This window comes from Dreissena polymorpha, chromosome 6 (genome assembly GCF_020536995.1).
Source record: "Dreissena polymorpha isolate Duluth1 chromosome 6, UMN_Dpol_1.0, whole genome shotgun sequence".
Lineage (NCBI taxonomy): Eukaryota > Metazoa > Mollusca > Bivalvia > Myida > Dreissenidae > Dreissena > Dreissena polymorpha.
Window position 1 is genome coordinate 112,467,973 of NC_068360.1, and position 17,313 is coordinate 112,485,285.

The following is a 17,313-nucleotide window of genomic DNA, read 5'->3' on the forward strand; positions in this document are numbered from 1 at the left end:
ATGAAAAATGTGGCCATTAGTGTGGTTAACAGGTAAAAGTTCCCAAAACACCCTACAGGACACTTCAAGACCCAAGACATAATGGTGATCACAATCAGTTAACCATCACTACTTCTTGCTTAGGTGCGAAAAAAATAAATCAAGAGATGTATTCATCAGAAACACAATGCCCCCTATTGCACCGCTTTGAAATTTTTTATTTTTGAGCTTTGACCTTGAAGGATGACCTTGACCTTGAACTTCCACCACTCAAAATGTGCAGCTTCATGAGAACGCCGCTTTTTTTTTTTTTTAACTTTGACCTTGAAGGATGACCTTGACCTTGAAGGATGACCTTGACCTTGAACTTCCACCACTCAAAATGTGCAGCTTTGTGAGAATGCCGCTTTAATTTTGTTTTTTGTTTTTGACCTTTGACCTTGAAGGATGACCTTGACCTTGAAGGATGACCTTGACCTTGAACTTCCACCACTCAAAATGTGCAGCTTCATGAGAACGCCGCTTTATGTATATATTTTTTTTACCTTTGACCTTGAAGGATGACCTTGACTTTCCACCACTCAAAATGTGCAGCTTCATGAGAACGCCGCTTTGAAACAATTTTTTTTTTTACCTTGAAGGATGACCTTGACCTTTAACTTCCACCATTCAAAATGTGCAGCTTCTTTGAGGTACACATGCATGCCAAATATCAAGTTGCTATCTTCAATATTGAATAAAATTTCTATTTATCATTTGGCAGGTATAGAAATCATCTCCCTTTGAAGGTAATTACTTCCCTTGAATTTTGTCCAATCCAACCTGGGGGGGGGGGGGAAGGGGAGGGTCTCACAGTCAATTATGACCATGTCAGACATCACTGACAACCAAGGCCTGTTGTTTAAAAGAGATCATTAAGCCAGAGTTGATCATCTATCTATGGACATAAGTCCACAGGTATGTAATGAACATCAAAGAATTTATCATTATATAATATAAAAAAACTTTGATAAATCAATCATTTGGGTTATAATTAATCAAAATAATAAATCTATACAGTAACTGTGAAAAGAACTTCAATTCTTGGTAAGGAAATATATAATATGAGATTTATAATTATATAAATTACTTCCCTTGAAAATAATTGCCTGTAACAAATCTCTATTTTTAGTAGCAAATAATCAAAAGCCATTACCGTGACTGTAGATTCACCACTCAAAATGTGAAGCTCCATGAGATACACATGCATTCTAAATATATAAAGTGGCTATGTTCAATATTGAATAATTTTCTCCCTTTTTAAAGCTTATTACTTCCCTTAAATCTGTATTTTTTACCGTAGACCGTAAAGGATGACCTTGACCTTTTACCACAATGTGTTTGTCAGAAACACAATGCCCCAAACTGCCCCGCTTTGATTTATTTAACAAAAATATATACGTGGGCAGGTCAGATATCTATGTCCATTTAAAGCTTATTACTTCTTTTGACTTTGTTTTTTCGACCCTAGACCTTTAAGGATGATGTTCACCATGAAATTTTACCACTCAAAATGTGCAGCTCCATGAGATACACATGCATGCCAAATATCAAGGTGCTATCTTCAATATTTAAAAAGTTATGGCCAATGTTAAAGTTTTTCGGACGGACAGACAGACTGACATACTGACTGACGGACAGTTCAACTGCTATATGCCACCCTACCGGGGGCATAAAAATAAATAAAGAAGCAGAGCATTGAAAAATAGCACTAAAAATACACTACTCAATAAAAATATTGGTTAAAATGCTTTCATTAAAACTTAACGATGAAAGAGTACACAAACCAAAATGTCTAAGTTAGGAGAAACACTTTTTCAATTTAACGCAGAAACATCAACACATGCAAAACTTCATAAGAAACAATTCCTGCAAGTTTGAATAATGTGCTTTGAAAAGTGTACCAGAACACCAGGGTCTGCAGAAAAGTAAGTAACTGACAGGGGTTAACAACTATATAAAATTGTGTCGCTCTACATACAGAAAATATATTATAAGCTTGTAATCTATTATGTTAACTGAAGACAGCCCATGTGTATGTATGTATTAATAATATACATTTACATAAAATAAAGAACTGAGAATGTAACTATGAACACACACAGACCAGTACCCGTATATACCTCAAGTCTCTTGGCAGCAACACGTGTTCCAGTGATTATAAAAATCTGATATAAGATCGCGTAATGGATGAAATGCCTCTCGACAATATATAGGAAAGGCAGGCAGACGTACAACTGGGCTGGACGAATCGGAATTCCAAGAATCATGGGTATGAGCAGAACAAAGAAATACAGAATTCTCGGATAGACATCGAATGACAAATTTTGACTTGTTGAAATCCAGTGACAGCGCAGGGCCATTCTATATTGTGTTCTGCAAGAAACAATAACAAGAACAAGTAGTGAAGTATGCTATTAATTAAATTAAAGGACTATATTTTTACTTGCTCCGCCTAATTAACTCTTAAAAAATCACACACAAAAGCGTCACAAACAAAATTAACACTAATTTTTACATGACCATGGTAACCCATGTCTTTACCTGTTGAAGAACTAGAAAGATCTCTCAAATTGGTGAAGGTTAGAACAACTAAAATTTTGGCAATCCATGCCTTTTACTACTTCTTTCATAGAAACTCATTGCAAATTTCTCAGAAGTACTATACAATCCACAAGAGCAAAATCCTGGAAAAATGAAACCCCATTCTGTCAAATTACATTTGTAAATGTCTGCCCCATGGTCAAGCTCAATAATAATAAGTTAATGAAAGGACAAGTTCACTGACTTAAAAAACATCATGGTTTAGATTTGGTCTCAAAATGTACCATTATTACACAATTTAATTTCCCAATATAATTTTTCATGTTTATATGAAACTTAGACACACATTTTGGCCTAGTTACAATTACACGCATCGCCGGTAAATTCCATCCCCAAAACATTCAGGGTCACTGCTGTGTCAGTAAAGCGTCAGGGGAAAACAGTATGTACTATCAATATACACCTTACCTTGATAACACAGTATTGCTTTCAAGATATCAAATAACACAAATTTTAGGGAAAGAAATTAATGAAAATCCTATGGCAAATGCCATTTTTCTTGTGTCCATAATAACTGTTTAATTATTAAGCCACACATGTGTGACGTATGCATGTCAGAATAGACTAATGGCATTTGCCAGCTTGCTATAAATAACTAAGTGTGGCTTCAATTATTTATCGGAAAGTATTGTGGTTTGATTATCCATTTACAAGTCTATATAATATTTATAAAGACCCGTGTCATGTGAAAATGGCCGGTCTTATGTAAAAATTGATGCTTCCTCACTAGCTCCAGCTCAGGCTCACATGGGCGAATTAAGTCTCGTTAGGAAATGCATACTTGATAGGCTAACTCTGGAGATACCTTGCGTGCTTTTTTATAGCGGAAAGCATAGCCCTTAACCAAACTGCACAAGTGCGTATATGCCATAAGACCAATTTTCCCATGACCCGGATATTGCAGTGTTTTTTGAATGTGTGGAAAGAAAACTGCGTCTCACTCAAATATCAACATACCAAATGTTTTGATGATGAAGAAATAAATCCATAATAAATCATGTGAGGAAACATATGATGTGATCTCACGTAGACAATTTGCAAAATTGTGTGGTTTCATATACGTGCACTTCATAACAAACATTTCATTCAGTGGATATGCAACTATTAAGTGAAAAAAGAACACAACAATACTGTCTTAAAGATTTGTTTTTCATTTAATGACTTAGAAAAGTAAATTTTCTAACTTTATTTCAAAGTAAGGATTTATGCCGAATATCTTTTTAAAAAGATATTTCTTGTTTAATTTGGTTCTATGGAAGTTTAACTTAACTGTATAAAATACCACATTGCATGACTGTGTTGTTAACGTTAGCATTTCATTTTTCAATCTCAGAAATTATGGAAGTAACAGCAGACACCATTCTGAATGTTAAAAAACGCACTAAGTGACCCTGTGACCTAGTTTTAGGCCCGGAATGGCCCATGTTCAAACTTGTCCTAGAGATCATTTAGATAAAACTTGTGACCAAGTTTGGTGAGAATTGGATGAAAACTACTTGAATTAGAGAGCGGACAACATGGTGAGGTTTAAAACGCACTAAGATACCCAGTGACCTAGTTTTTGACCTGGCATGACCCATATTCAAACTTGACCTAAACATCATCTAGATACAACTTCTGACCAAGTTTGGTGAAGATTGGATGAAAGCTACTTGAATTAGAGAGCAGACAACATTGTGATGTTTAATACCCACTAAGTGACCCCATCACCTTGTTTTTGACCCGGCATGACCCATATTCAAACTTGCCCTAGACATTATCAAGATACAACTTCTGACCAGTTTTGGTGAAGATTGGAAAAAAACTACTTGAATTAGAGAGTGGACAACATGGTGAGGTTTAAAACACACTAAGTGACCCCGTGACCTTTTAGTTTTTGACCCGGCATGGCCCATGTTCGAACTTGACCTACACATCATAAAGTTACAACTTCTGACCAAGTGTGGTGAAGATCTGATTTAAACTACTTGAAATAGAGAGCAGACACCATGCTCAATGTGTAAAACGTACTAAGTGACCCTGTGACCTAGTTTTTGATCTGGCATGGCCCATGTTTGAACTAGGCCTTCAGATCATCTAGATAAAACTTCGGACCAAGCTTGGTGAAGATCGGATGAAAACTACTTGAATAAGAGAGAGGACACCATGCTGAATGTTTAAAAACGCACTAAGTGACCCTGTGACCTAGTTTTTGACACGGCAAGGCCCATGTTCGAACTTGGCCTTAAGATCATCTAGATACAACATCTGACCAAGTTTGGTGAAGATCGGATGAAAACTACTTGAATTAGAGAGCGGACAACATGCCGAATGTTTAAAACGCACTAAGTGACAACGTGACCTAGTTTTTGACCCGGCAAGGCCCATGTTCGAACTTGGCCTAGACATCATGTAGATACAACTTCTGACCAAGTTTGGTGAAGATCGGATGAAAACTACTTGAATTAGAGAGGGGACACTTAATACGGGCCGACAGACAGACCGACAGACCGACCAACCAACACACAGACAAGTTCACTCCTATATACCCCCCTAAACTTTGTTTGTGGGGGTATAACTAGAAATTTTGAGAAAAATAGTTTCTTAATAGACTACTTACTAACCCAAACTAGAGCTTTGTCACAGATGTGACGAGTGACCCCCACATGCCGCATTGACACAGAATATTTTGCATGTTGTCTTCGCAAAAAACGGCGGTCACCATACTCAATGTTAAAAACGCACTAAGTGACCCCGTGACCTAGTTTTTGACCCGGCATGACCCATATTCAAACTTGACCTAGACATCATCTAGATACAAGTTTTGTATAGATCGGATGAAAACTACTTGAATTAGAGAGCGAACACCATTCTGAATGTTTAAAACGCACTAAGTGACACTGTGACCTAGTTGTTTACCTGCCATGACCCATGTTCGAACTTGGCCTAGACATTATCTAGATACAACTTCCTACCAAGTTTGGTGAAGCTCTGATGAAAACTACTAAGATTAGAGAGCGGACACCATGCTCAATATTTAAATCGCACTAAGTGACCCCGTGACCTAATTTTTGACCCGGGATGACCCATATTCCAACTTGGCCTAGACATCATGAAGATACAACATCTGACCAAGTTTGGTGAAGATCAGATGAAAACAGCTTGAATTAGAGAGCGGACACTTAATACGGACTGACCGACAGACAGACAAGCTCACTCCTATATACCCCCCTAAACTTCGTTTGTGGGGGTATAATAAAAAACAAATTCATTAAAATCCATCTTTTATTTGTACAATAATTTGGAAATTATTGAATTATTGTTCAGTGGAAAAGAAGCTTTTAAGCATTCAACACAACAAACCACTTACACAGAATCGAATAAGCGCTACTTTCACATCATGAATGTTTTGAATCGTCGAAAAAAGAACGCCCATCATCATCTGCCCTGTGCGAGACAGCAGCAGCAGACAAATGTACAGTTGACGAGAACGCAAATGCAATCCAACCAGAGAAACTGTTGTCATGACAACGAGGTACACAAATCTTGGTCCGAAGACCCAGGAGCATGCAATGGCTGCTGAAAGAACCATTTTCCTCCATATGTATCTTATCTCTTCACTGAATGCAAAAAGACCTTCTTGGGAGTCTAGATTGAGTCAATCTTGTCCTATGTACTGTAAAAACCCCGTCATAAGTCTGCCCGCTCATAAGTCGAGGGGTAAAAGATGATACGAACATCGGAGATTTTGAATATGTCCAAGTTTTATTCTATACATAGACCATGACGTCATTATAGCCCTGTGCGACATAGAAATAGCAGACACATGTCTTATGTACTTTGTGTAATATAATCAATACGATATACATGTATATTTAGGAAATCGAAAATAATAGATAAAAATATAGACACGCAAATAATTCTGAACCAAAAAAAACTAAATCAACAACATAGGAAACCAAGACGTATATACATGTACATCGTAATTTACACAACAATGACAAATAAAACACCAAACTCGCGTTCAGCAGCACTATAATTATTTGACTGCTCTGCAAATTCTATCACGCGTATTTTAAACGCATTGTCATACGCATGGCATTTGCGTTTTCCAGGCATTTTCACAAATCAAATGTGTTAGTCAAATTAATAAATTATTATTATAAAGTTTGCACTAAATTGTCCACGCTAGTAATAATCCACAAACTTATAATCCGATGACACACTGTGATCACTGTTATCAAATCTTTGCACTTTTAATCTGACCATCAAAACAATTGATTACTTCCTCGGTAAAACACGTTTTTATTACAATGATTGACATAACCAATAGACCGCTTAAACTCCACTTTTGTTCTACATAACAGTTTAAAAGGCGGAGCTATGCACGTGCTCAAACATAATTGGACAATTACCAATGAATAACAAACTTGCGATTAGTTAAACATGTCACTTCACAAATTAAAGGAATCTTATTTTATCGGTGAGAAGGGTGATGCTTAATGGCTTCTTGACAGGAAGCTGCTTTCCTTTGATGATCTCAAACTGTTAATTCACACAGGTTGCCAATTATCGCTCGACTTTAACAAGAGCACTGCATAACAGGTGCCACGCTCGGCTGCGAAAGCTTGTCAGAACTTTTTTTTTTTTTTTTTAGGGGTCACAGTGACCTTGACCATTGACCTAGTGACCCAAAATGGGTGTGGCGTGTAGAACACATCAAGGTGCATCTACATATGAAGTTTCAAAGTTGTAGATGGCAGCACTTTGATTTTAGAGGCAATGTTAAGGTTTTTGTTAAAGTTTTATATTAGAGATCACAGTGACCTTGACCTTTGACCTAGTGACCCAAAAATGGGTGTGGCATGTAGAACTCATCAAAGTGCAACTACATATGAAGTTTCAAAGCTGTAGGTGGAAGCACTTTGATTTTAGAGCCTATGTTAAAGATTGATATTAGAGGTCACAGTGACCTTGACCTTTGACCTAGTGACCCAAAAATGGGTGTGGCGTGTAGAACTCATCAAGGTGCATCTAAATATGAAGTTTCAAAGTTGTAGGTGGAAGCACTTTGATTTTAGAGCCAATGTTAAGGTTTTAGCACCACGCCTACAGCGGACGGCGGACAAGCTGGCTATGATAATAGCTCAGGTTTTCTCCAAAATCTAAAAATGACCTGATCTTTTGTTTATGCGTTCAGATATAAAAAACACCGGCTAACATGAAACCCTTGGATTAAATTTTGAAAATAAAAACAATGGAAATGTTGCAAACTGTGGTCACTTTAATTGGTAAGTATCAGTTAAAAGACGACATTTCATGTGTCGTAAATCAACGAGTTTTTTTTATACAACAACAACAATTGCCGCGGGAATCAATCTTCGTGGAATTTCATAATTTTTTCTTGGTCAACCTCATAAGTCGATACCGTAATTTTAATCAAATTTTTGAGGTAAAAAATCTCGACTTATGACTGTGTTTTTACGGTAAAATCTTAAAAATGATTCAACTGTTTGTTGAAGCAGCAATTTTGCTTGCCCCATCGGAAAATATGAATGCAAAGGCCAATAAAAATGGGAAACTGGCTTCATGAAATCTTCAGATTGGGAATTATTAAAAGGGTCTTTTTAAGTGCTAGGAATATTATTGCACAAAAAGTATTTGTTTACATGACACTTTCCTGAAATGTTCAGTATTTAAGTGCAAATGTTGTTTGTTGACTTGCAGAAAATGCGCTTTTGGAATGAATTGACACAACTTTCTTTCCTTTTGGAATTTTTCAGAGAGGTCTTTTGGGGTATTTGGTTATTTTTCCTTTATTGGGAAAGTGCCTTTTACTAATACTTTATACAGAATGAAAATAATTTCAATGGTGTAAGGATGTCCCCCAATCCCCTAACCCAATCCCCAAACAGATGAGATGATCTTTCAGTAGAATTGCATGTTCCATTTTGTCGAGCAAAGGCATTTATTTCTTTTCAATATGAAATGAAAAAAAAAGCAAGTATTTTGAAGGGGACAATTTAAACGGATACAGAATGGTCACCTCAACGTAACTACATGCCAATTGACTTGAGATCAAGCCAGCATGCTAGTAAGGAAACCTCAGCAATTAAAGCATGTAATTGATTTCAGTAGTCAGTGTATGTTACATTCAAGTAACTAATAACTGTAAATAGGGCAAGGGAAGTAAAATCAAATAGCCCCATCTCTGTTTACAGGTCAAGAAGATCAAGTAACTGATCAGTTTAAAAAGGGAAAGGAGAGTAAGTTGAAGTTACCCAGGAATGTTATTATGGCAAGGGAAGTAAGTTCAAGTTACCCAGGAATGCTATTATGGCAAGGGAAGTAAGTTCAAGTTACCCAGGAATGTTATTATGACAAGGGAAGTAAGTTCAAGTTACCCAGGAATGTTATTATGGCAAGGGAAGTAAGTTCAAGTACCCTTGAGCAATGTTAACAGGGAAAGGAAAGTACATTCAAGTAACCCAGCACTGTATATAGGGACAAGGAAGTAAGTTCAAGTACTCCAGCACTATATATAGGGACAAGGAAGTAAGTTCAGGTAACCCAGCACTGTATATAGGGACAAAGAAGTAAGTTCAGGTAACCCAGCACTGTAAATAGGGACAAGGAAGTAAGTTCAGGTAACCAAGCACTGTAAATAGGGAAAGAGAAGTTCAAGTCACCAAGCACTGTTAATAGGAAAAGAGAAGTAAGTTGAAGTAACCCAGCACTGTAAATAGGGAAAGAGAAGGAAGTTGAAGTAATGCAGCACTGTTAATAGGGAAAGAGAAGTAAGTTGAAGTGACCCAGCACTGTTAATAGCGAAAGAGAAGTAAGTTCAAGTAACACAGCACTGTAAATAGGGAAAGAGAAGTTCAAGTCACCAAGCACTGTTAATAGGGAAAGAGAAGTAAGCTGAAGTAACCCAGCACTGTTAATCGGAAAGAGAAGTAAGTTGAAGTAACCCAGCATTGTTAATAGGGAAAGAGAAGTAAGTTCAAGTAACACAGCACTGTAAATAGGGAAAGAGAAGTAAGTTCAAGTCACCAAGCACTGTTAACAGGGAAAGAGAAGTAAGTTCAAGTCACCAAGCACTGTTAATAGGGAAAGAGAAGTAAGTTCAAGTCACCAAGCACTGTTAATAGGGAAAGAGAAGTAAGTTCAAGTCACCAAGCACTGTTAATAGGGAAAGAGAAGTAAGTTCAAGTCACCAAGCACTGTTAATAGGGAAAGAGAAGTAAGTTCAAGTCACCAAGCACTGTTAATAGGGAAAGAGAAGTAAGTTCAAGTCACCAAGCACTGTTAATAGGGAAAGAGAAGTAAGTTCAAGTCACCAAGCACTGTTAATAGGGAAAGAGAAGTTCAAGTCATCCTGCACTGTTAAGTGAAATGTTTTCTAAAATAAATATTTAAGGGTTCGGACTTCTAAAAACATGTTTAATTAAGTTTGAAAGGTAGTATTGTGTTCATATATTTGTGTTTATTGTGATAGTCTATTTCAATGTTTTAATACATTTCTGTGTATTGTGTATGTTTTTAATGCATGACCCTTAATTATGTATTTAATGTTTTAATGTTATTATTGTTTTGTTACTGATTTTGCACATTTTCGTTTTTTGCATACTATTATCATTTGTATTTTACTTTTATTAGTGAATGTTTGTTTTAACACAAACCAGGAATACAGTTAGTGCTAGTCCATTATGGAACTATGTTCGATATAACAAAATATTAGTTCATTTACTACTGAACACTTGCTCCATGTATAAATATTATTTGTAGCTATAATATATAATAAACTACATTTTTAAGTTACAATTCCAGCCTTTTGCAATTTACTTAAATCCTTTACAAGCCTATAAGCCATCTTCAGGTGCATACAAACACCTGTCTTAATAACAAGAACGCAGTGACGTCACCATCTATGTTTAGAACGCTTACACTGAAAACACGTGGCTTGTATCTAGTAACGGAAGTAGTAATGTTTAATTTTACGTTAATAGATCAAGTGTATTTCGGATAGGCTTTCAAACTTTTGCAATTAACGATGCGAAACAAAATAAAAAAACGTACCAAAAATGCATATGTCTATAAATATCGCTACATTTTTATACATGTCCCGGAAAATCTGCAAAAGTCCCGGACAATTTAACTCAATGTCCCGGAATTGGTCTGAAAAATTATGGCATGTATGATAAAAATGACCCAGCAATCTTCAAAATAATTGATTTCTCTGCTTATGAGGTACATGTGTATTTATTTTACACAAACCGCTCATTTGATAACACCAATAGCCTTATTATTCTGACCAAATGTTGGCAATAAAAAAGTATCTGAAAGTCTATTGTTGGTTGACAGCTGGAAAATAGTAATCTGTCTATTCAATTAAAACCTATTTTTTCTTTAACTCTTCCTCATAAAAAGCCTGAGCCTTATTAAAACATCCCTTATTTCCATAACAGAGTTGGACCAGTACTTGACATCTTTCCAAAATCTTAAGAACACTCCCTCAGTGGAACCTGTCAACTAATTGCTAGGCAGACACCGTTTCCACATCTTCACGACCTTGTTAAATTAATACGCATCTAGTGGTTATCAAAGACTTGGATGATGAAGAGTATGGAGATATTTCAGCATAGTTTGTACACATGTCAGCATAGTTCATACACATGTCAGCATAGTTAATTGAGATGTCAGCATAGTTAATTGAGATGTCAGCATAGTTCATACACATGACAGCATAGTTAATTGAGATGTCAGCATAGTTAATTGAGATGTCAGCATAGTTCATACACATGTCAGCATAGTTAATTGAGATGTCAGCATAGTTAATTGAGATGTCAGCATAGTTCATACAGATGTCAGCATAGTTAATATATCAGCATAGTTAATGGGGATGTCAGGATAGTTCATAATGCAATGTCATGTAAAGTATGAACATGATCAAAGGAGTAAGTGCAACAAAGAAACAAGCATAGTGCATATAGTATTATAAAAGCCATGTATTATAAAAGCCAAAGTCCACAAACAAATATGTCGAAAAAATAGTTTCTTAACCGTTTACCGCTTCATTTCCAACCCTTAATTAGTGATTTAAATTACTGATGAGCAGCAAACAGCATAATACCTGAACAGACTGTGAATCACACGCAGACTGTTCTGGTTTTATGCTGTATGCACATAGCCATTTTCACTTTGCTTCTGTGGACATGTGGCTTTAAATGTACTTGTAAACCAAAAACGGCTTCAAGCAAAATCACAACTAACTAGCCAACGATACATAGCATTTAATGATTACACAGGCAGAATACTCTGCATATTGTGTTGGGTAAAATATCATTACAGATAAATGAATACACAGGAAGCAACAGGCAGCTTTTTGAATGAAAGGTCACTTACATAAAATCGAATAAAAACTACTTTCACGTCCTGAATATTTTGATTTGTTACAAATAGAACGCCCATCATCATCTGCCCCATGTGAAACAACAACGGCAGACAGATATACAGTTGCCTGGCACGCAAATGAATTCCAACCAGGGAAACTGTTGTCATGACAACAAGGTACACAAATCTTGGTCCAAGGACCCACGAGACTGCAACGGTTGCGGAGAGTATCTTTTTCCTCCATATGTATCTTATCTCTTCACTGAAAGCAAAAAGACTTGCTTGGGGTTCTAGATGGAATCTGAACTTCATTCTAAGTCAAATCCTTATGATTCCTCAATTGCAGGTTGGTTTAAGGATCAAATCCCATAAAAGATCAAGATCAGTTCATCTTTCAGTAAAATTGCAGGTTTTAACCAGGTTTTGCAATCAAAAAAGATCTTAACAGTAAAGCGTGTTTTTCTTATCCTTACCAAGTGAATACGAAAGTAAGACACACTTGAATTGGTTTCAGAAAGGTCATCTCCAGTGACCCTTTACTCGCTGACATCAGAGCCAGTCAGCGGCTAGTAAGGAAACCTTCGACTGAAGTTGATTTCAATGAGAATGAAAAGGAGAATGCTCTAAAAGATTTAAAACTGTGTGAAATGAGATAAGGTGTTGAACTTGCTGTAATCAATCATGAAAAGTACTCCTATAATTACATTTGACAGTATTCATCATTTGGCTGGCCACTTATTCCTTAAACAATACCTCATAACGTTCATTATGTTTAGGTGTAAACACACCTACCATGAGATTGATTTATTCCCTGATCAATATCACATTACGTTCTTTATCTTTAGGTGTAAACAGCAACCCTACAATGAGATTGATTTATTCCAGAAACAATACCTGATACGTTCTTTATCTTTAGGTGTAAACAGCCACCCTACGATGAGATTGATTTATTCCCAAAACAATACCTCATACGTTCTTTATGTTTAGATGTAAACAGCACCCCTACAATGGACATTGATTTTTTTAAACGTTGTGACAGCTGTTTGAGATAAACAGAAAAGCAAAGCTTATAATGCATCTGTTCACAAGAGATGTGTTTGTGAAAGACTATGTCCTCATATATTTAACCTTTGACCTTGTTGCTATCTTCAATATTTCAAAAGTTATGTCAAATGTTAAAGTTTGCACAAACACACAAACAAAGCAACAAACCAACAGACAGGGCAAAAACAATATATGACCCCCACTATAGTGGTGGGGGACATAACAAATAATATTTTTCTGAACCAACTAATAATGCATTTATACAAAAAGAACTTTGACAACAAACTTAAAATCTATCATTCTGTAAGAAACTCTTTTTTAACATTTGTTTCAATTAGAAGAAAAAGGGTTAATGTGTAAGACACAAACTTTTAATATGGATACGGTCGGCTCAAGTCCAGACACTGGATTATCTGTTCCTTTTAAGTTTATATTTGTTTGCTTATTTGTTACACACTATGTCCATTAGTTTATCAAATGGGATTTTCTTAGTTTAACCCTTTCCCATTTAGATACATATTTTGACGCATTTGTAGTCCCTTAGAAAGGTACATTTAATTAAAGACCTTTCTTACCAGATTCAAGTTTTAAAGGCCTATTTCCAAACCTTAGATACTGATGAGCAATAAACAGCACAAAACCTGAACAGACTGCGGGTAACTCCAGGGCTGTTCTGGTTTTTTGCTGTTTGCACATAGCAATTGTCACTTTGCTTCTGAGTGTGAAAGGGTTAATCACAATTGTTTAATTTTTAATTTTCAAAATTCCCTTAATGTGTCTTTTAAACAAGAGTATTGTTCTTTAATATGTTTACCTGTTATGATGACAAGGGTGGAAAATAATCTTTATTTTAAATAAGACAAACGTGAAAAACAGATGGAATGGTATACATGTTTCACATTTTCAAAAAGTTTTGATACATTCTGTTACAGTAAAATAAAGCCATGAAAGCCAAGCTAGTTTTTTTTTAACCATTTAAAAAATATTACCCATACCTGTGACATTGGCAATTTTAGCGTTGATTTACTTTACATAGGGGAAAACATGTTGGTTGATTTTGTTATTGGTTTTATAACTTGTCAATAATAGTTTATAAAACATTGATATAAGAAAAAATATTCAACATAACAATATCATTTCAATTGATATTACAACTTCAACCTTTTTCTGTCTACACTTTTTCCAAACATCTGAAAGTCAAACCATCTATTGCGAAATAAGGGACTGGATTAAGGACAAAAAATGCAATTTGAAATAAAATAAGCAAAACAAATCCCTGCAACAAACACCAAATAATAGCAATGCCATGCACAACATTAACACATGCATTTCTTTTGTTAATCTGATTTGCTTTTAAATTATAAAGCACCTACTAAATTGTTATATACAACTGATTGTCTCTTGTTTTCTTATACTTCCTCAAATAATTTGACTTGACATACTGTAGCTTGTTAACAAATATAACAATTAAATAGTGGAAATAATTATCTCTGTCCAAGGTAATGGTCCAAGGGTCTGAGGCAAATTGATAGGGAATAGGTTTATATTTGCCACTTAAATATTGTCCCATCATTGTGCAACTCAGCCTTTGGTTAACAATTATCTACCTTTGTATATATTTTTTTAGATTTTTAGCAATCTGGAAAATTAGCAAGCTATTATATACCTCTGAAATAATTGTAAACCCCTTATTGGTCAACTGAATCCTTATTGACATTGTTTATGGACTAATTAATGATCATATTGGACAAAGAAAACTAGCAAGTATGAATTTTTTAAGAAACAAGAGATGTGTCTGTCAGAAACACAATGCCCCCTACTGCGCCGCTTTTATTTATTTATATTTTTTTATTATATCCCTTTAAAAAATATTAATTCCCTTGTAAAAATGATCTGTACCTGCAAAATGATAAATAGATATTATCTCCCTTTAAAGATTGTTACTTCCCTTGGATTTGTTTTTTTTACCTTTGACCTTGAAGGATGACCTTGACCTTTCACCACTCAAAATGTGCAGCTCCATGAGATAAACATGCATGCCAAATATCAAGTTGCAATCTTCAATATTCCTAAAGTTATGGCCAATGTTAAAGTTTTCCGACGAACGGGTCAAATGCTATATGCCACCCTACCGTGGGCATAAAAAAATGTAAACAAGAATACAAAAATTGACATGTCAGCAGTTATGAGAAAACAAGGAAAGTACAAGATGAAAAGAGACAAACAATAGTTAGTTGTGTGCCACCTCAAGAACAACAGCTATATCACTTGTTACCATAGCAACAGTGTCCACTTACACATGACCTTCGCAGAACGACCTTGAGATCGCTAAAGCCATTCACAGCCATGTTAATAACTCCGAGCATATTCTGAGCCATGACAAACATTAGTGGAAGGCAAACAAACAGACGACCTGCAAGCAAAGCTACGCCGAGCTGGCTGGCTGCCATTATGACAACGAAATAGATTCCTTTTGGTCCCATGTCCCATGCACAGGCAATGAAAGCCGAAAGAATCTGTTTTTGCCAGACTTTCTGTATTTCATCGCTGAAAGGAAAACAATAGCACACTGAGACTAAGAGGAAAACTATCTCAAAACAGTCATCTTTGATGCTTCAATACAGAAATGTAAAGCGTTTAAAGTAAGCTTTTAGAAAACTTCCCATGTTGATTATAGGCAATTCTATTAGAGTATTAAAGTCTGGAACTTAGCTGAGATATCATTGGGACAAACATGTCATCAAGATAGGACAATAAATGTGGTCTCTAGAGTGTACGCAAAGATTCTCTGTTAATTTAACAAAGGCCCTTTTTTTTAAAGTCAAGTAAAATTGTTGATTTTTCTAAGCAAGGCATAGGAATTAAAGGCCAAATAATCTCAACTTATGGGACACTTTTATTGATGAACATCCCTCTGTCAGATTGCTATTATTCATGCCTGGTCTCTCGCAGAAATAATGTAAGAGAAGTGGTATCCTTTGAACTAGCAGCTAGGTATATATAATTAGCCATATTAGAACAAGCACAGTGGAAGACTAGCTGAAACCTTCAACCTCCAGCTCAGTATGGAAGAAGCAAGACCAATAGGCCATAGAGATAGAAATGTTGATTCAATAAGCAGACAGAATTGAAAACTTTGTTGATGGGCATGTCAAGGGAAACAACATTTTAAAAGAGTATTAAAACCCCTCAGATAATTGTGAAAAATAAGGGCTGTGAAAATGGCAAACATTGCTTTAATGGGTCACAAACCTTTCTGAATTTCTGTCTTCAAACCGTATGCCAGATTATATAACTGACCATATACAAGAAAAAAAAATTCTTAAAAGTAAAACGTTTTATGAGTTTTTAGAGATGTTTAACTTTTTTAATAACTATTTTATGATTGGGTCTATATTCTCTTTTAGTTTATAAATTGTGCCCATTTTCGCTATCAGTGTTTATAAATTGTGCCCATTTTCGCTATCAGTTTACTAATTGTGTCAATTTTCTCTTTCAGTACCACTCATTCTTTTAAGTCTACTAAACTATCAAGAGCAGTTATTGTTGTTAAGGAATGTATACACAAATGTACCAATACCGAAATACTCTCTAGCCCAGTTTAATCCCTTTTCAATGACATATGCTTAACTCAAGACATGATTAAATATTTCTATTACTGCATAATTTTCAAACATAGCAGTTCAAAACAAATGTGTCTTTGTTAAAATGGTGCCTTGTAAGCATTGAAAATAATGATATTTAACTAGGCCAAATTCACAACCCTCAAGAGAGGAAAAGTCTAAGTTCAGATATGTCAAAGTAGCTTTCAAATTCCTGATTATGTAACTTGGAGATGAAAGAAGTTCAACTGTATTTCATACAAATATAGCAAATATTTGTAACCAAATCAAACAGTTGATACTTTTTAAAAAGACTGGTGCTTAAACCACTTGACCAATCTAGGCTGATGTAATAATTTAAATATAATAATTTATAAATATTATAAAGCACCTACTAAATTGTAATATAAAACTGATTGTCTCTTTTTTTATATTTCCTGAAAGATTTTTACTTGACATACTGTAGCTCGTTAACAAACATAATAATTAGAAAGTGGAAATATCTAGCTCTGTCCAAGGTTATTATCCAAGGGTCTAAGGCAAATTGATAGGGAATACCCGAATAGGTTTATATTTACCAATAAAATATAATCCCATCATTGTGCAACTCAGCCTTTGGTTAATAACAATTATCTACCTCTGTATAAAAAATATGAGTTTTTTAGCAATCAAG

General features: G+C 35.3%; 1 protein-coding gene across 7 annotated transcripts in view; it reads right to left on the reverse strand.

Annotated features, from left to right (window-relative positions):
* Nucleotides 1-17,313, reverse strand: part of LOC127835371 (ATP-binding cassette sub-family C member 4-like) — a 105,869-nt gene that overhangs the window by 44,906 nt on the left and 43,650 nt on the right. Inside the window, exon 8 of one of the 7 annotated variants that reach the window (XM_052361765.1) lies at nucleotides 12,007-12,256. The exons of the other annotated variants lie outside the window; for them this stretch is intronic. Coding sequence (XP_052217725.1) covers nucleotides 12,007-12,256 — 250 coding nt within the window. The remainder of the gene's footprint in view (nucleotides 1-12,006; nucleotides 12,257-17,313) is intronic. 7 annotated transcript variants of the gene reach the window in all.